Here is a 20,557-nt window from a genome sequence, read left to right as displayed (position 1 = left end):
AGCTCAATGGTACTGCCCGGGGAGTGGGCAGCAGTGAAGGTAACCCAGTGAAGTAGTCCAGGAGTCCTCAGCAGAGGAGACCAGTCTCACACTCAAGTAGGTGATAGGCAGCGCGGCGTAGCAGGAACAGGTCCCGGATGTGGACATCGAGCGCTGAAGCTGAAGATGAGATAGACTGAAAGGGTTAGTACTCACTGATGCAGAAAGCTGTACTGTTGAAGGTCCTGGCAGGCAGAAGTAGTTCAGTGGCAGGCACCAGATTAGGGAGATCAGGCCCTCGAGGAGCGAGTACCCAGTATCCCAAGATAGGTACCTGAAATAGAGCAAAAGGGCCCCCGAGGAGCAGGTACCCAGGTTAATGGAGAAATACCCCGAAGGGTAGAAAGAGCTTCTTGCGGTAGCTGGGAAGCGGCAGAGTAGCTTAGACTGGAGGCAATCCAATCCTTGCTAACTCAGTTTGTTAGCAAATGAAGGGCATGCTAAATACCAGTATGTGATGACGTCATTCGGAGGGAACGCCCCCGAGGTTCCTGCCATGACATGGATAAAGGCGTGTGCGCGCGCACCATAAGAGACCCTCAGGAAAATCATGGCAAACACCATCACAGTTGCCAATTCGGGGACACCGGAGAGAGTGGCATGAAGATGCGGCAGCAGCCATCTTCCCAAGGCTTGAGAGAGTAGGAAGAAAGGTGAGGCACAGAGGTCGAAGCCGTCTGAGACCGATGGACGCAACACTTTTGCAGCAGTTCCTTGCCTTATTCAAAAGAAAAATACTAGCCTGTCCAGCTCTGACTAAATTCAGACAGGGCTACCCCACTTGGCTGTTGTATTTTACCTCTCGGCAGAAGGAAAGTTTAATAAGGCTCGTTGCTCTGTGCTGCTTCTTTAGAGCAGAACTCTTAGCATAAGTCCCTGCTCTGTGCAAAACAGCTAGAGCAGTGACAGAGAAAAAGAAATGTCTTTCATTCCTTACAGCCAGCTTCAGCTTTCCAGAGGACAGAGTAGGCTGGACTCCAGCTATTCTTCAACAGACTATTATTTACAAGCAAATTAACCACCAAAAGCCTACTTATCTCTGCAGTGCTGGCAACAGAAATATAGCAGTTTATAGATACATAATTTCAGCAAAGTTCTGGCTTTCTTCTTCTTTCGTCTGAGGCTTCTCTTTCCCTCTGGACCCTAGTGTCTTATCACTCTCCCTAGAGAGGATTTCCTTGTGGCTGTCTTAAGGTAGACTGGGCTAAATGCCTAGTCCAGGACATGCTCAAAGTTTCTAGAAACTTTGAAATCAAATTTCCTTGCAGGGCTCCATCTGAAAGCACACCATGTATGAGGACTGCAATCCTACTTATCTTTCAAAAAATACGAGAATGTAAGATGAGGCCCCAAGGGGCTTCAACACAAGTACTCCCCTCCTGATCCGAAATAACACTACACTCTACTCATCCTCCTTGTCCCGCCCCAGCAAGATAAAGCAGATACATTGCAGGGTTCTGGCTGGATAGAGACATCTGAGATTGAAGTTTATAAACCTGATCTTATTGAAGGGGGAATAGAAGAACAGAAGCACTTAGCAAAGAATAAATCATGCTTCACTTTGTTTTGGAGACAGAATGCTCATAAAAAACTTACTCTGAGAATTAGCAGTTCTAGTGTTGCTGGCACTGCTTTCAAAGGAGGAATGAAAGTTGTGTATGGTTTCCTGAAGAATTTGTCTTTCACGTCCCTATAAAAGAAAAAATATTTTGTGTATATTTGTCTACATACAAAGCATTTATAATATATAGCCAATCCATAAAATATCACCATATACCTTTTGACCCAAAAGAAATAGCTCAAAACATCAAGGGAGCAATTTTCTAATGTTTGCAGGTGATTGATGCAGGAACTTTTCCCCATAGACTTTGCATATTTTGCATTTCTTAAAGGGAAAGTACACACATACATTCCCTTTGAAAACTGACTATGGAAAAAGTAATTGCAAAGATTTGCACCTGCTTTTTCTAAAGGTAATTGTTCCATGCAAAACTGTGTGTGTTGTATTCCCCAACCCCCAAGAATGTTCCACTCAATGTGGTTAAATGTGTGTATGCTGTGCAACAATGTCTGTCCTTTCTCCCCACAGCGAGGGTGGGCGAATTTTAAAAAAAACAAACTCTTTTACCTGGGTTACTAGCTATTTACCAATGTAATAGCTTTTGATAGCTGTTCTCCCCTTTTATCTAGACTAAAATATAATTATTCCCTCTCCCACAAAAGCACGCAAGTCGTGGTACAATAAAATAGCAGTATGAAAAAAAATACACAGTGAAATTTTATAAGAAAAAAACATAGCAAAATTGCAAAATAAATTATTAAAAACCGGTCAACAAATACTCCCACATTAAATCTATAACCTCCTACACAATAGTGTAGAAATTTAGTAGGCCCAGCCTGACCTGTATTGTACTTTCCTCTGTCTTGCTAGACAGAAGTGCGCAGGACTCAAATTTAGCTAGAAATTGTCTTCATGCTCTGTACTATAGTAACCCATAAAGGAAGTTAGGGTTATGAACAAACTAGCTTTAGCCAGTCTAAACTAGAAGTTTTCATCTTAGAAAGTAATGGCTTGCGGTAAAAACTGTTAGTGGCATAGCAATAATTACTATATTTCTTAGAAGTAATAGCAAATAAACTATTGTATATTAGTGGAAAGTGCCGGCACTGCTCGGGTAGCCTGGTCTAAAAAACCCTATTTGTTTGTGGGGAGGGGGCGCCTGGGCCTCTGTGTGTTTGGGGGAACCTGCATGTTTGTGGGGAGGAGGAGGACTTGGCCTGTGGGTGTGTTTATGGGAGTCTGTGTGTGTCTGTGGGGTCTGTGCAGGTGTATGCATATATGTGCAACGTATGTTCGTATGGGAGATTGTGCGTGCTTTTGCAAGCTTCTGCACGCATGTATACACCTATGTGTCTGTCCTACGCCTACCTCTCCATGAGTGTAGGCTGTGTAGGAGTGTTAGAGAGAGTGCTTCGCAGACAGTGTGACTGACAGACAAGCTTTTTATATAGACTTAGACAGATATAGATAGATAATAAGATACTAATTACTAATGTATAATCTGAAGTGATATTATTTACAAATTTATATCCCACTTATCTTAAATACTAAGCGGATTACAAGTGTAAAAACATTTTAGAATATAAAATATAAAAACATAAAAGCAATACAATAAACAAACATATATAACAAATCACTACATAAGAACCATAAAAGTATCCTTAAATAACTAAAATGTACACCTCTTAAAAAGTAAAAAAGCAGGCTAGTACTATTCCTCATTACTTAAAAACTATGAGAGAACATCATATCAATGGTTAATATATTTCTCATAATGATAAATGCATTATTGAACGCAAATTTATTACTTTTGCTCAATGGTCAACAGTAAAGTATGGCTCATTATAATCAATATATATACTCAACATCACACACTGTACATTAGATTCAAACACTTCTTAAAATGCTTGTTTGAAAAAGTAAACTTTTAGCATCTTGCGAAAAGTCATCAATGTTACAGCATTTTTAACTGGTTATGGTAAATAGCTCCACATACATGGTCCTGCGACAAAACAATCTCTGTACTTTCACCAAGACGAACCTGATGAGCTATTGGAATAGTTAACAGCTCATCATTCTGAGAAGATGATCTTAGTGTGCAAGAAGGGTAGTAAATCTTTAAGAGGGAACTAAAACACAAAGGAGCTAGATTGTTCATCATTTTACACAGGAGTAAAGCTGTTTTAAAGTTTATTCTCCATGTTATTGGATGCCAAAGAAGATTCTGGCATACTGGAGAAATATGATCACAAATTTTGGATCCAGCATCAGTTGAACTCCAGCATTCTGTGTCAACTGCAGAGAATTAACTGTACTTTGCATTAGTCCTAAGTAAAGTGTGTTACAGCGGTCCATAATTGAAATTACCATGGCATTTACTACAGTTAGCAAATAATTTTCTGGTAAAGAATTTAATATAACTTATCACTTATAACTATCATCCAATATCCAACTTCTTGATTCTAGAAAAAGTTCTTGAGAAAGCAGTGTTATCACAGCTTGTAAATCACCTGGAAGATCAAAATATTCTCTACCCACACCAATTTGGATTTAGGAAACATCACTCAACTGAAACATTACTTCTCCTATTAAAAGACTCGGTTTTAAGAGGGCTTGAAACAGATGAATCGTATTGCCTTGTGATAATTGACTTAACAGCCACCTTTGACACTGTAGACCATAACCTGTTATGCCATCACATAAGAAACATAGGGATTGACGGCATGGTTCTCAGATGAGTCACTTCATTCCTATCTAACAGAACATTCCAAGTCGAACTGGGCAACCACACATCTGACACCTTCCAGTGTGATGTTAAACTATACTGGGTTTACCACAGGTATTTCCACTAGTAAGTTCACAAATAATATACCCGTGTTTACAATTAAATATTTCAATTTTATTCCTTAAGTATTTAAAACACATGAAACATGCCCTATTATATCAAAAACATTCATACCTCACTCATTCATCTAAACATCATACAATGTTAAAATTTGACAATACAATATTGTTACACTTTAACATCCAATACATAAATATTGCAACAATCCCTAATTACAATGTAAACAATTATTTCACAAACTTTTTACTATTCTTTAATGTGCTTACAATTGACTACTTATTTAACAGGTATCCCTTTCTAACCTAATTTGACAAATATCCCTTTAAACTGATATTCCTTATTAATTTTATTTAACAAAAATAAAATTAAAATAAAATTAAAATTAATAAGGAATATCAGTTTAAAGGGATATTTGTCAAATTAGGTTAGAAAGGGATACCTGTTAAATAAGTAGTCAATTGTAAGCACATTAAAGAATAGTAAAAAGTTTGTGAAATAATTGTTTACATTGTAATTAGGGATTGTTGCAATATTTATGTATTGGATGTTAAAGTGTAACAATATTGTATTGTCAAATTTTAACATTGTATGATGTTTAGATGAATGAGTGAGGTATGAAGGTTTTTGATATAATAGGGCATGTTTCATGTGTTTTAAATAATTAAGGAATAAAATTGAAATATTTAATTGTAAACACGGGTATATTATTTGTGAACCTTCCAGTGTGAAACAGATGTCCCTCAAGGCTCTAGCCCTTTCAGCAACACTATTCAACATCTACATGCTCCCACTGTGTAAATTACTACCAAATCTAGGAATAACTTTCTTCTTATATGCTGACGACTTACAATTTTATATACCATTCTCTAGATCTTTTGAAAACACAGCTTTGATACTCTATATATGAAAGCAATACAAGAACTCTCTCAACTTAAACTGACATTAAACCCTAAAAAGGGGAGTCACGTGATGTGGTGGGCTTAACATGTCGCACTGCGTTGAGCTCCATGTGCCACCACCCCCCTTTTTGATTTTTCTTACTTTTTGCAGGGAAAAGTGCCTCCCGATTTGGGGTCCAGAGAAGAGAAATTCGGAAAGTGCTTGATGATCTAATTATTAGTCAAACCACATAATTATGGCGTTCCAGGCAATGAAGACAGAGAAAGAGAAAGCAAAGCCAGTTTCACCCAAGATGGCTGATGGTACGGGAGCATATGCTGCAGAGGACTCTGATGAACCCTTAATTGTTCAGCTTATATATGAGGTGGTATCCGGTCTGGATGGCCGCTTTTTGCATATTTCCATGCAAACAGAAGAGCTGAAATCCTCACTGTTGAAATATCTTTGTGCTTGGACCAGGCCGGAGGCCAGCTATCAACCATGGAAGATGACATACTACAATTAGAGAAGTGTGTGCATGCACTGGAAAAAGAAATGCAGGAGAAAACAAAGATAGACGATTTGGAAAATCATGAAAGGCGATCCAACTTAAGATTTGTGGGACTTGCGGAGGATGATGCCATGGTGGATGTCAGCAAATATTTGGATGGATGGTTGTTGGAGGAGCTGGGCCTACAGGATCTACAAGGGAAAATGATCTTCGAGCACACCCACCGCCTGGGGCCTAAGACACAGGAGCGGGCCCAACCTAGGACAGTGATCGCTAAAGTATCTCACTATTCATACAAGCACATGATTTTAAGAGCCTTCTACAAGAAAAAGCAATTGCTGTACAAAGAGAATGTTGAGATTACTTACCTGATAAACTCGTTTTCCTTAGTGTAGACAGATGAACTCAGAACAAGTGGGTATAGTGTGCTCGTGCTAGCAGTTGGAAACGGATCTGACGTCAGCACGGGTACATATACCCCCACAGGAAGTGAGACAATTCAGTAAAATCTTCCTTGCAAAAGCTGTTATGGATACATGTGTACTGACGATCAATGAAATAGTGAAACCAGGATTCCCCTGACCGATTGATAGTAGCTGGAGACCGCCAGCATTCCCAACCGGAAGGCGTCGACACCTGGTAGAGTGGACGCACTCATGTAAGAAGTGATAAGGCTTACCTTGAATCGGTGAAACCCCTGTATACCGGCAGCCGGGCGGGATGCTGAGTCCATCTGTCTACACTAAGGAAAACGAGATTATCAGGTAAGTAATCTCAACATTTCCTAGCGTGTAGCCAGATGGACTCAGAACAAGTGGGATGTACAAAAGCTTTACTCCCGGACTGGGTGGGAGGCTGCCTGAGGGCCACGTAGGACCGCTCTTGCAAATACTGTGTCCTCCCTGGCCTGGACATCCAGACGGTAGAACCTGGAGAAAGTATGGAGGGAGGACCATGTTGCCGCTTTACATATTTCTGCAGGCGATGGGCTCTGGTAGAATGAGCCTTGACTTGTAGAGGCGGTGACTTCCCGGCCTCTACGTAGGCCGCTCTGATAACTTCTTTAATCCAGCGGGCGATGGTGGGCCAAGAGGCCGCTTCTCCTTGTTTCTTCCCGCTGTGAAGGACGAACAGATGGTCCGTCTTTCGGACTGTCTCTGTCATTTAAAGATATCTGGGCAGCAATCTGCCCGATGTCGAGATGGCGTAACAAACGCCCTTCTTCTGATTTCTTCAAGCCCGCCGTGGTTGGCAAGGATATGGTCTGGTTGAGGTGAAATTGTGAGACTACCTTAGGCAAGAAGGATGGAACTGTGCGAAAATGGATAGCCTCTGGAGTGATGCTAAGAAAAGGATCACGGCAGGACAGCGCTTGTAGTTCCGAAATGCGGCGTGCTGAACATACAGCCAGCAAGAACACCATCTTCAAAGTGAGAGAACGGAGAGACAGGCCCCAAAGGGGCCTGAAGGTGGATCCCGCGAGGAAATCCAAAACTATGTTGAGGTTCCACAAAGGCACCGGCCACTTCAGTGGTGGACGAATGTGCTTGATTCCTTTCAGGAAGCGAGAAACATCTGGGTGCGTGGCAATGGTCTTGCCATCCCTCCTGGTACCATAGCAAGACAGCGCAGCCACCTGAAACTTTCTGGAGCTTAGGGAGAGACCCTTCTGAAGCCCATCCTGCAGGAAATCCAGAACAATAGGGATTGTGGTCGCATGTGGATTGGTGCCGTGAGTGTCGCACCAGGCTTCAAATACTCTCCAGATCCTTACGTAGGTGAGGGATGTGGAAAACTTGCGAGCTCGGAGGAGTGTATCTGTCACTGGCTCCGAGTAACCTCTTTTCTTCAGCCTAGCCCTCTCAATGGCCAGACCATAAGAGAAAATTGAGCCGGATCCTCGTGGAGGATGGGACCCTGACGTAGCAGGTCCCTGAGAGGAGGCAGGGGAAGGGGCTCCCCTGCCAGTAGTCTTCTCATGTCCGCGTACCAGGGTCTTCTTGGCCAGTCTGGTGCCAGTGGAAGAACTAGGCCCCGGTGCTTCTGAATCTTGTGGATAAGGGTGCCCAGCAGGGGCCACGGAGGAAAAGCGTACAGCAGGGTCCCTGGAGGCCATGGTTGAACCAGGGCGTCGATCCCGTGAGAGAACGGATCTCGCCTGCGGCTGAAGTATCTGGGTACTTGAGCATTGGACCTGTCCGCTAGTAAGTCCATGTCCGGAATCCACCAGTGATCCACAATCATCTGGAAGGCTGTGGGCGACAGCTGCCATTCCCCCAGATTTAGGCTTTCTCTGCTGAGGAAGTCTGCCGTGGTGTTGTCCCTTCTGGCAATGTGGACGGCGGAGATGTCCTGAAGATTCGCCTCTGCCCAAGCCATCAACGGGGCTATCTCTAGTGACACCTGTCGGGTTCTGGTTCCGCCCTGACAGTTGATGTATGCCACCGTGGTGGCGTTGTCGGACATCACTCTGACTGCTCTGTTCCTCAGTCGTGAGCAAATTGCAGGCAGGCTAACCGGACTGCCCGTGCCTCTAGACGGTTGATGTTCCATCCTGATTCTTCTCTGTTCCACCGCCCTTGTGCGGTGAGTTCTTCGCAGTGTGCTCCCCATCCGCACAGGCTGGCATCTGTGGTAAGCAGAATCCACTTGGGGGAGGACATCTTCGACCCCCTGCTCGTGTGGTTGGCCTGCAACCACCACCATAACTGGGTCCGCACTCTGGCTGGCAGAGGTAGATGCACGGAGTAATTCCGGAAGCGGGGGCTCCAGCGAGAGAGCAGGGAGCAGTGTAAAAGATCTCATATGGGCCCTTGCCCAGGCTACCACTTCCAGGGTGGATGCCATGAGGCTGAGAACCTGCAGATAGTCCCAAGCTATGGGCCGGCTGGCTCCCATCAAGGACCGGAGACGCGTCTGAAGTTTTAACCTTCTCTTGGTGGTGAGACTGACTTTGTCTGCCTGGGTGTCGAACTGGACTCCCAGGTATTCCAGTGATTGGGAAGGCTGTAGGCAACTCTTGTTTAGGTTGACTACCCATCCCAGGCTTTCCAGAAGGGCGATCACTCTGTTGGTTGCCCGATGGCTCTCCTCTCGTGATTTCGCCCTGATCAGCCAATCGTCTAGGAAGGGATGGACCAGAATTCCTTCCCGTCTGAGCACCGCTGCTACCACTACGATCACCTTGGTGAAGGTCCGCGGCGCCGTGGCTAGCCCGAAGGGCAAAGCCCGGAATTGGAAGTGGCGTCCCATAACCTTGAAGCGTAGGTAGCGCTGATGATCCGGATGGATCGGGATATGCAGGTAGGCTTCTGACAAGTCTAAGGCCGTGAGGAATTCTTCCGGCCGTACTGCGGTCTTGACGGAGCGCAGAGTTTCCATGTGAAACCTCGGGACCCTTAAGTATCGGTTGACTGACTTTAGGTCCAGTACGGGCCGGAAAGTGCCCTCTTTCTTGGGTACCATGAAATAAATGGAATAATGTCCAGAATCCATTTCCCATGCAGGTACTGGGATTATGGCTTTCAAGGACAGGAGCCTCGCCAGGGTAGCTTCCAATGCTGCCTTCTTGTGGATTGGACACGGAGATTCCACAAACCTGTCCGGAGGGAGGTGATGGAAGTCCAGATAATACCCCTCTCGGATGATGGCGAGGACCCACTGATCTGACGTAATCTCGACCCATCTGGGGTAGAAGAAGGTTAACCTGCCCCCTATGGCTCCGTCCCCCGGATGGATCGGCTGATTCTCATTGGGAGGTGCAGCCGGGCCCTGAACCCGAGCCGGCTCCCCTCTTATGCTGCTTGGTCCGAAAGGGCTGGTTCCTGGCCTGAGGACGAGGTGCCTGGTTGCGACTCCTATAGGGAGTGAAGCGTTGAGAGCTTCTGCCTCTGGATGGCCTTGGAAAGGCGCGCTGGTTCCTCTTGAACCTGTCTTCCGGCAGTCGAGGTACTGGAGAGGCGCCCCATGTACTGGCCAGTTTATCAAGGTCGCTGCCGAACAGGAGAGCGCCCTTAAAGGGCATCCTGGTGAGGCGTGTCTTAGAAGGAGCATCGGCTGACCAATTCCGTATCCAGAGCTGCCTCCTGGCAGCTACAGAAGATGAGACCCCCTTGGCTGTCGTACGGACTAGGTCAGATGTGGCATCCGTGAGGAACGAGAGAGCTGACTCCATGTCCGCTGCCGGAGCATTGTTCCTGACCTGTGACAAACAGGAACGCGTCACCACTGTGCAGCAGGTTGCGATCCGCAACGATAGAGCTGCCACCTCAAAGGTCTGTTTCAGGATGGCGTCCAGTCGCCGGTCATGAGGCTCCTTGAGGGCCGCCCCCCCCCCTCAACTGGAATGGTAGTGCGCTTGACCACAGCGTTAACCAAGGCGTCCACCTGAGGGCACGCCAGCATCTCCTTGATTGCCGGGTCCAGGGGGTACATGCCCGTCAGGGCCCGACCCCCTTTGAATGAGGCCGCTGGTGCAGCCCATTCCAAATCTATCAGCTGCTGTGCTGCTTGCAAGAAGGGAAAATGGCAGGCTGTAGGACGAAGACCTTCCAGCAGAGGATTCTGCGTAGATGGCACCGTAGTGCTAGGGCCTGTAATAGCCAACTCAGCCAGGCACTGAGATGCCAGGTCGGCGAGATCTTCCTTGGGAAAGAACCGCCTCATGGTTCGATATGGCTCAATCCCCGAGGGAAGTTCCCCGTCCTCGGGGGGTTCGGACTCGTCCTCCGAGACATCAGGGTCCGCCTGAACCGGACTGCCCGGAGGCGGGTGCCCACGATAAGGGCGCGAAGGACCAGGGGCAGGATCAGCTGGAGCAGCAGCAGGGCCTGGACGGGAAGCTGATTACATCTGTACAAAGGCATGGATCCCCTTAAAGAGATCCACCCAGGAAATGGAAGTGGTCTCTAGTCGTCGGGGTACCAAGTCCCCCGGGATCCCAGTTTGTTCGAGACTGCCCGCTAGATCCGGGGTAGCCCCTGGGGAACTGTCAGCAAACCTCGGCTGAGACTGGTCCTGGCCCGAGGCTCTCACTGCCTCCTCACATTGGGCACAAAGGGAGTCTGGCTCCTCGCTGTGCGTGGCTCTAAGCTGGCATGCTGAGCAGAAGCAGAGAGCTTTCACGCCGGAAACAGGCAGCGCTGCCGTGGGAGACGCCGGGGCGTTTAAATGTTCCATCGCGGCTGGCGAATGCAGGACGCCAGCGCTTAATAATAATATGCGCTCAATAATACACAATATGCTCTCAATAATATGCGGTCAGCAATATACGCTCACTAATATACAATATGCGCTCAATAATATGCGGTCAGCAATATACGCTCAATAATACACAATATGCTCTCAATAATATGCGGTCAGCAATAGACACTCACTAATATACAATATGCACTTAATAATATGCGGTCAGCAATATACGCTCAATAGTATACAATATGCACTCAATAATATGTGGTCAGCATTTACGCTCAATAATAGACAATATGCGCTCAATAATATGCGATCAGCAATATACGCCGCTTAATAATATGCAGTCAGCAATATACGCTCAATAATATGCGCTTAATACTATGTATAACAGAATCCCTGTATACAATATGCGCTCATCAACAGACGCCTATCATGGGCGCTCAAACCTGAACAAGGCCAACAAAATGGCGACCTCCACGGCGTGCCGCATGCAGGCAACGCCGCCGATCCTCGTACCTCGGAGACCACAAAGTAAGAGATATACGCCTTACCTGATCCTCGGCGCTTCCCGGCTGGAACCCAGGCGGTGTCCAGCTGCTGGGGAGAGGGGAAATACCTTCACCACTGCGCTTGAGGAAATGCACCTGCTGCCTCTAAGTCCACGCCGGGACCGAGGCGCCTCTCCGCCACGCCCGAGCCCTTCTCGCTCGGGGGCTAGATCCCTGCCGCGATTCGGCCACCGGACCGAGGCGTAGACCTCCAAGGGATCACGGAAATCACCCCGGGAAACTCAACTGGGGGAGGGACCCGAGGGTATCACCGCAGGAGTGCGGGGCTCGTTGTCTGTACAAGTTTAGTAAGTAGAATATAGAAGTAGAAAGTAGAAAGTAGTATTGGAAAACACGCTCAGCGAGCGTGCAGGCACTCCAAACTGCGTTGGAGACGGAAATTACTGAATTGTCTCACTTCCTGTGGGGGTATATGTACCCGTGCTGACGTCAGATCCGTCTCCAACTGCTAGCACGAGCACACTATACCCACTTGGTCTGAGTCCATCTGGCTACACGCTAGGAAATAAAGTATTTATCTTTCAAGACTTTTCTAACCATGTGATGATGCAATGGAGAGCGTTCTCTTCTATTTGTAAGAAATTGGCGCAACATAACATCAGATTTGCTCTACAATTCCCTGCGCAATTGCTCATTTAGCACCAAGGCTCCCGGCATGACTTCCTGGTGGCAGATGAAGCCAATAAATACATACAACTGGTGACCCCGGACTGAAAAAGGACATATGACATGATCCGGGATCGGCTCTGAAAAATAAAAAATAAAAAACGTCACAAAGAGACATGACGGCTATATTATATTAGGTAACTGTTCTTTCTCCCATTATTTGGAATACTGGCCCATGGTATTAATATTTAAAGTTTCAGCATTTCGTACCTTTTTCGATCAACTGTAAATGATCTCCATTTGTGATCCACATATTGAAGCAGCAATACACAAGTGGTTGGTGGTAGCTTACTGCACAGTGGGGCAAGAGCTTTGAAGGCCAGAGTGGCGAATTTGTTTCCCTGATGCATTGACCTGATGCATTGATAGGGGAAATGATCGGCTTGCAATGCTTGCTGAACTAAATAACAAGGCCTAGGAATGCTTCAACCTTTTAGAATAACTTCCTGCACCGTGCACACGAAGTGATTACAGGATACGGATGCTGTATAGGGGGAACGCCGAAGCTGGTGACTTTTGGACTGCAAAAACTTTTGGATGGTGTACAGAAAGATCCCAGAGCCTTATCCGATGTGTACTCGCCCATTTTTGGGATTCATTACAGGGCGTGGTGACCACATATACAAAGCAAGCCGAGGCTACCACAATGTAACGATGTGGATAAACTGTGCAGAATGCATCGATGGAACTATTTAGTGGGGTATGCAAAGCACCCAATACTTGTAATTCTGACAATGTGGCACTGCTTGCTATCCAGATGGGTTATTACTCTGTGTTTGATCATACAGCGACATGATCTTGTTGTGGATGCCCGCCCTAACTCTTGTGGTTTATTTGATATGCACTAAGTGTGAAAGACAACATATTCTTTTTTGATCCAGTACTGGGTACCTCATGGATTGTACGAGACTTTGGAAGAGTGTGCGGAAATATAACAATACATTTGGGGGGGGAGCAGCACCCAAACATGTCTGACTCCTAGCCTAGCAATAGGCAATGGTTTTGTATGTACTGGAAGCTGTGGAGGAGGGGGTGGGGGGGGATGGAAGGGGCTCCGTCTCTTGTACTATGGTGGCTGGGTAGATACTAATTTAACCTATGATGGAATAGACTGATATGTTGACATATAGGGTTGGCAGAGGAGTTGTTCATTAACTATATCTTGGGAGCTGGGGCAGACAGAGAAGGTGATATCCCCTTTTTCCATCTCAATTCTTCTTCGTCTTCATGGGAGGGGGGGGGGGGGGGAGACACACAAAACTGTAACTTGGAATGTAGCTGGGTTGGGCTCTCCCATTAAAAGAGATAAAGTGCTCTCTCACTTGAACAGTGTGAGGTGCCAAGTAGCATTTCTGCAAGAGACACATCTGACAGCAAGGGAACATGGCATTGGGTTTCCCACGTGTTCTCACCACAGGGAACAACTAAAAAATGCGGTGTGGCTAAACTGTTACGTAGGACAGTCTCTTTCCAGGAAACACACACGTGTATAGACCCCCAGAGACATTATATTGCCATAAGCGGACTCTTTTTTGGAAAACCAGTGAGACTGGCCTCGATATATGCCCTGAATAATTATTTATTTAGTGCTTTTTTTATACCGACATTCATGATACAGATCATATCATGTTGGTTTACAAGAAACATGGGGTTATAACGTTAACATTAACATATCGGAGAAAGGCAAAAGTTACAATAAAACAAGGGTAATGGAACTGGGGGAAGAAGCAGCCAGTAGCGGAAGGTAACTCTGTAACTATAACAAATCATTTACAATGTCTGAAATGGAGTGCACTGAATATAAGGCATTAGAAGCTGAGGCGGACCTGAGTTAGGGGAAGGCTTGTTGGAACAGCCAGGTCTTGAGTTTTTTTCTGAATGTCAACAGGCAGGGTTCCTGTCTGAGAACAGGGGGAATGGCATTCCAGATGGTTGGTCCTGCTGTCGAGAAGACACGTTCTCTAGTGGTTGAATGATGGGTGGATTTGGTTGGAGGGGTGTGCAGAGATCCTTAGTAAGCTTCTCTGATAGGTCTTGAAGAGGTGTGGAGTCTGAGTGGGAATTGAAGGTCGATGGGGACCCGGTTGTGAATGGTTTTATGAATGATGGTGAGGGACTTGTGTAGAATTCTAAAACTTATTGGTAGCCAGTGCAGATTTCTGAGGATGGGCGTGATGTGATCTCTTCTGTTGGTATTTGTTAGGATTCTAGCAGCCGCGCTTTGAAGCATCTGAAGAGGTTTGGTGGAGGAGGCGGGTAGACCTAGCAGAATAGAGTTGCAATAGTCTATCTTGGAGAAAAGAATGGCTTGGAAGACAGATCTGAAGTCGTGAAAATGCAGAAGAGATTTAAGTCTTTTTCTACCTGTAGTTTATAGAAGCAGTCCTTGGTTGTGTGATTGATGAATTTTTTTAAATTCAGATGGTTGTCAATTATTACTCCCAGATCTCTTGCTTGGGAGACCAGGGTGTTGGGGTGGGTCAGCTGAGGGATATCACTGTCGTCAGGAGATATGAAGATGAGTTCAATCTTGGCTGAGTTAAGTACAAGGTTTAGGTTGGTGAGGAGGTGGTTGATAGCTTGGAGGCAATTGTCCCAGAACTTGAGTGTTTTCGCAAGTGATTCAGTTATAGGGATCAGGATTTGTACTTCGTCGGCGTAAAGATAGTGTTTTAGTTTTAGGCTTGTTAGCAGCTGGCAGAGGGGAAGGAGGTATATATTGAAGAGAGTGGGGACAGGGAGGAGCCCTGAGGTACTCCTAATGAAGAATTGATGCGTGGGGACTCTGTCGTTGATTTTGACTATTACTGAGAAACGATTCATACCATCTAAAAGCCGTTCCTGTTATCCCAATGTCAGATAGTCGATTGAGGAGGATGAAGTGGTTTACCGTGTCGAAAGCCGCTGAGATGTCGAGAAGTACTAGTAGGAAGGAGTGTGAGAGAGATAAGGAGGGTTTCGGTGCTTAGCGATTTGCGGAATCCGTATTGAGTTGGGTGCAGTATTTTATGGTCTTCAAGATAATCTGACAGTTGGGTATTGACTAGGTTTTCCATAATCTTGGCGAAAAAAGGCAGATTGGAGATAGGGCGGAAATTGTTGGGTTCCTTGGGATCTAGGTTCGATTTCTTAAGAAGGGGTTTGAGAGTGGCGAGCTTTAGAGCGTCAGGGTAGATTCCTTGTGACAGAGAGTTTATAATATCGGCCAGAGACTTGGAGATAGTGTCCGGCACAGATAGGAGAAGTTTACGCGGGATTTGGTCGTAAGGATGGGTAGATGGTTTCATTCTCTTTATTAGGGATTCAATCTCCAGGGTGGAAGTAGGTTCAAATGATTCAAGTGAGGTTCCCGTATTTGAAAAAGAGTAGGAAATAGGAGATGAGGTAGAGCTGGGGGGCAGGAGTGCTAAGAGGTTGGAGATTTTGCTCTGGAAGAAGGTTGCAAGTTCGTTGGCCTTGGATTGTGCTTGGTTGTCCGGGATGGACGGGGTAATGTTTTTTTGTGAGTTCAGATACATAGGAGAATAGGGCCTTGGCATCAAATACTAGGTCGTGAATTCTGTGAGCGTAAAAATCTCTTTTTGTTCATTGGGTGGAGTTCCCGTAGAGGTGGAGGGCGGATTTGTAGGCAGCTAACATGCTGGGGCAGGGGGCCTTGCGCCATTTGTTTTCTTTCTATCTAAGGTTTTGTCTAAGGTTTTGCTTAAGTTTCCGGAACTCAATGGAGAACCACTGTTGTTTTCTGTGCAAGGCCGGACTGATTTTTTTGGCCGACAGTGGGCATAATTTGTTAGCTACCGCTTCTGGATTGCTGTGCCATGAGAGTAGGGCCGAGTTGGGGTTTGAGATATCTAGGTGAAGAAGTTCTTTGGCCAGTTGATTGCTGAGGACATCAGGGGTGCACGACTTCCTGTAGTGAAATGTGGATTGGAGGGGGTGAGAAGTGGTGCTTTCTTTCATCGTGAGGGTGGTGGAGATCAGTGAATGGTCAGACCAGTGGACTGGGATGCATTTGGGAGGGGTGGAGTGCGTGAAGCCAGTGTTTTTGAAAATAAGGTCTAGGGTGTGGCCAGCTTTGTGGGTGGGCTTGTTGATAATTTGTTTGAAGCCCATGGCCATGAGGGAGGTGAGAAATGTGTCACAGTTAATCAAGAGTGGGGTTGAATCAACGTGGAGGTTGAAATCCCCTAAAATCATAGCTGGGGAATCCAAGTTTATATACTTAGCAATGGTTTCAACAATAGGGGAGGCATCTGTGTCTAGAAGTCCTGGCGGAGCGTATATGAGAAGGATTTGAATAGACCTAATTCTAGTTTAGACGCAGACTTGGTTGGCTGTAGGGTTAGCCTCAGCTCTTTTTTTGCAGCTAAAAGACCGCCACCTCTTTTTTTGTCTAGGAAGTGAAGAAATCGTAGAGATGTGTAGGTAGTTGATTTATCAAGGCTATATCTGTAGGTTTGAGCCAGGTTTCCGTTATAGCACAGATGTCCAGCTTTGAGTCAAGGAGATAGTCATTGAGAATATGCGATTTCTTTGTGAGAGATTGTGCATTGAATAGTGTCAGGGAGAATAGTGCAAGACCTAGGAGTTGAGTAAAGGGGGAGATCATGATTGGGATGAGGGTCCTGGTAGAGCGTGTCCGTGGTTGCGTGATTGCGTGGGTGGTTTTTCAATGGTGAGGGGACTGTGGTGTAGGATGGGGATTGGGAAGCCTTGTGTCATGCTTCTCTTGTTGTGTGGGAAGAGGATGAAAGTTGAGTGACAGTCCGTTTGCTAGGGAGCTGGAATGGAAGAATGCTGGGAGAGAGTCCGTCTGCTGGGGAGCTGGGAGAGGAGGAATGCTGGGAGAGAGTCCATCTGCTGGGGAGCTGGAAGTGGATGAATGCTGGGAGCAAGTCCATCTGCTAGTGAGCTGGAAGTGGATGAATGCTGGGAGAGTGTCCGTCTGCTGGGGAGCTGGAAGTTGATGAGTGCTGGGAGAGAGTTCGTTTGCTGGAGAGTTGGAAAATGGATGCAAGGGTGAGGGCCCAAATTTCTGGGTCCTGGGACGCACGAAGGGGCGCACTAAGGGGCAGGCCCCTTAGGTTGCGCTCCTTTGTGTGTGAGAAGCCCGGCGCAACCGAGAAGCGCTGGAATTTAAAGGGCCTTTCTTGGCGCCCCTGCTTGCTTCAGATAGGCCAGCCGGATTCTGGGAAGTGCGGCTTCACCTCACCATGTTGTTTCTGGTCTCCACACAGCTCGGGTGAGCGAGCTCTTGCCCCGATTGGGCTGCGCTGACCGCGCGAGCCCCGGCAGAGAGATGGTGAGAGACAGGATCGCGGGTTGAGGGGGTTGCCGCCGAGAAAGAGGAAGGCTGCCGAGAAGCACCGGAATTTAAAGGGCCTTTCTTGGCGCCCCTGCTTGCTTCCAATAGGCCAGCCAGATTCTGGGGGGGCGGCTTCACCTCACCACGTTTATTTTTACCAAGGTGTTCTTTGTTCTAACCTCTTTGGGGTCAGACAAGATACTAATGGGGGAGATCTTAATTGTATAGTGAATGGGAGACTGGATAGACAAGCAGCCTCCTCTGCCCCTGTGTTGGGGTCACATAAGGGAATTCCATTCCTCATTAAGCAACTGCAGCAGATAAGATGCTTGGCAGACATTGCACCCAGGGGAAATTGGATTCTCTCATATAGTTAGGGCTCATGACACCCAAAAGAGGATCGACCATATCCTTATTTTCAAATCTCTGGTTCCCCAAGTTGATATGAACGAATATTAATCCGAAAGTAATTTCAGATCATGTGAGGTGATTAGTTTTTCCAATTTAGGGGAAAGGCCAGAATGGAGGATGCTCAGATGACTGATCCAAGATAAGCATTTTGAGTCCTATTTGGTGGAGAAATGGACAGACTATGAGGATATTAACTGCAACCACATGCAGAACCCCGTTTTATTCTGGGAGACAGCGAACGCTGTCTTGAGGGGGGAGATAATTACTTATACTGCACACAGAAAGAAAGAGTTGGACAGGGAAATCATGAGTCTTACAGATACCCTCCAGAGAATGCACAGACATGGCTGGGGATCGCTCTTCTAATCTAAGGAAAGAGTAATGGATGACTACTAAACTACTGAATGATAAATTGCATCAAAGAGCCCACGCATCACTTTCCCATCTGCAGCATACAATTTTTGTTTATGGTAATAAAGACGGGCAGAATGAGATCAAATCAGCAGTTGGCCTGTGTTACTCATGTCAAGGATGGTAGTGGTAGGCAGCTCACTTCGTCTACAGAAATCTGCAAGGCATTTCAAGACTACTACCAAAACTCTATACTGCGGAGGAGTGTGACACTGAGAATACGATTCAATGTTTGAACAATGCTGCCTTCCCAGCCTTAACACACAAACAGGTGGAAGCCCTAAATACGCCTTTCCATGCGAAGGAAATTCAGCTACAAACCTCATGGGTTAACTTTCCCCTGAGATGGGCGATAAACTGAAATATCTTAATATTTATTTATTTATTTAAAAATATTTCTCATTTATGGGACATATGGGACATAAAATGAGACTTGGAAATACATCCACCTCTTACACGCTTTCTGAAAACCCGTGATAAGAGGAGGGACATTAACTGCATGCTTTTTTCAGAAAGCGTGTAAGAGGTGGATGTATTTCCAAGTCTCATTTATGGGACATAAAATGAGACTTGGAAATACATCCACCTCTTACACGCTTTCTGAAAACCCGTGATAAGAGGAGGGACATTAACTGCATGCCACTGTTTAGAGTTTTATGGATGTAAATATTAAGATATTTCAGTTTATCGCCCATCTCAGGGGAAAGTTAACCCATGAGGTTTGTAGTGCACCAGAAAGATCTAATACCTCTGATTTGTCCAGATTTAATTTTAGCCCCAAGAAATTGTCATACCATGTAAATAATTCTAGAATCTTTGGTAAGAACTCCCTCGCCTTAGGAAGGAAAAGTAAGATGTCAACTGCGAAGAGGACATTGGTGAAGGGGAAGTGCGCTAAACCACTAGCTTCCATCACGAACTTAGTCAGCATTGTAACCAGGGGCTCTCCAGGGTCAAGTTAAATAGCACTGGGGATAACGGGCATCCTTGCCTTGTCCCTCTCGACAAAGGGAAGGGCACTGAAAAACAACTATTTGCATGGACCCTGGCCTCAGGATTGGAGTACAAGACATGAATAGCATAAAAAATGAATCCTTTCAACCCAAAATGAGGGAGAAGTCCGTGTAAAAATTTCCAGGAGATCCTATCAAATGTCTTTCGGTGTCAAAACTAATGAGCACCGGCTCCTGAGATCCCAATCTCCTCCAGTTTTCTAATAACATTAAAACCCGTCTAACGTTCAATCTTGCTCGTCTACCATGGACAAAGCCACTTGGCTCTTGGAAATAAGTGAGGGGAGGAGCATTTTAAGTCTGTTAGCAATCAGTTTGGCATAGAATTTAATATCTGAATTGAGTAATGAGTTTGGACGATAGGAGGTTACCAAGGACTCATCCTTCCCAGGTTTCGGTAAGACTATTATATACACACTCCTAAAAGAATCAGGCATTTTACCTTGACTCACCATAGTATCAAACAGTCCCTTAAGAGCCAGAGGTAACTTCGTGTTAAGGGCCTTATAAAACTGAGCTGTCAGCCCACCCGGGCCAGGAGATTTTATCAATGAGAGTTCCTTTATTGCTAGCTGAATTTCCTTCGCATGGAAAGGCGTATTTAGGGCTTCCACCTGTTTGTGTGTTAAGGCTGGGAAGGCAGCATTGTTCAAACATTGAATCGTATTCTCAGTGTCACACTCCTCCCTCCTCACGCCCTAATAAAAATGATGCTGCTTCCCAAGCTATTTATGCTGCAGATGGCCCCATTATTTATTCCCCACAAAGATACCTCTCTTAGCTCTCGGATTTGGCTGGCATTTGTTTGGAGATGGTGTAAACCAGAGTTGCTTTCCTGTAACAGGTGTTCTCACAGGACAGCTGGATGTTAGTCCTCACATATGGGTGACATCATCAGGATGGAGCCCTATCACAGAACACTTTTTTCAAAGTTTCTAGAACTTTGACTTGGCACACTGGGCATGCCCAGCATGCCCCTAACCCTGCATCCAGTAGGGGTCCCCCTTCAGTCTCGTTTATAATAAAAGCACGAGCGAAAAAAATAAAATAATAAATCGTAAGCGAACCCAACTCCGCGGAGTGGCAGGTGGGTTTCGTGAGGACTAACATCCTGCTGTCCTGTGAAAACATCTGTTACAGGTAAGCAACTCTACTTT

The 20,557-nt window shown here is 46.0% G+C and overlaps 1 protein-coding gene across 1 annotated transcript in view; it reads right to left on the bottom strand.

The window, feature by feature from the left end:
* Window positions 1-20,557, bottom strand: part of ANKS6 (ankyrin repeat and sterile alpha motif domain containing 6) — a 705,076-nt gene that overhangs the window by 27,335 nt on the left and 657,184 nt on the right. The window contains 1 exon segment of the mRNA XM_029589918.1: window positions 1,636-1,729. Coding sequence (XP_029445778.1) covers window positions 1,636-1,729 — 94 coding nt within the window.

The sequence above is a fragment of the Rhinatrema bivittatum genome, chromosome 2 (genome assembly GCF_901001135.1).
Source record: "Rhinatrema bivittatum chromosome 2, aRhiBiv1.1, whole genome shotgun sequence".
Classification (NCBI taxonomy): Eukaryota; Metazoa; Chordata; class Amphibia; order Gymnophiona; family Rhinatrematidae; genus Rhinatrema; species Rhinatrema bivittatum.
This window is presented reverse-complemented; position numbering and strand designations above follow the sequence as displayed.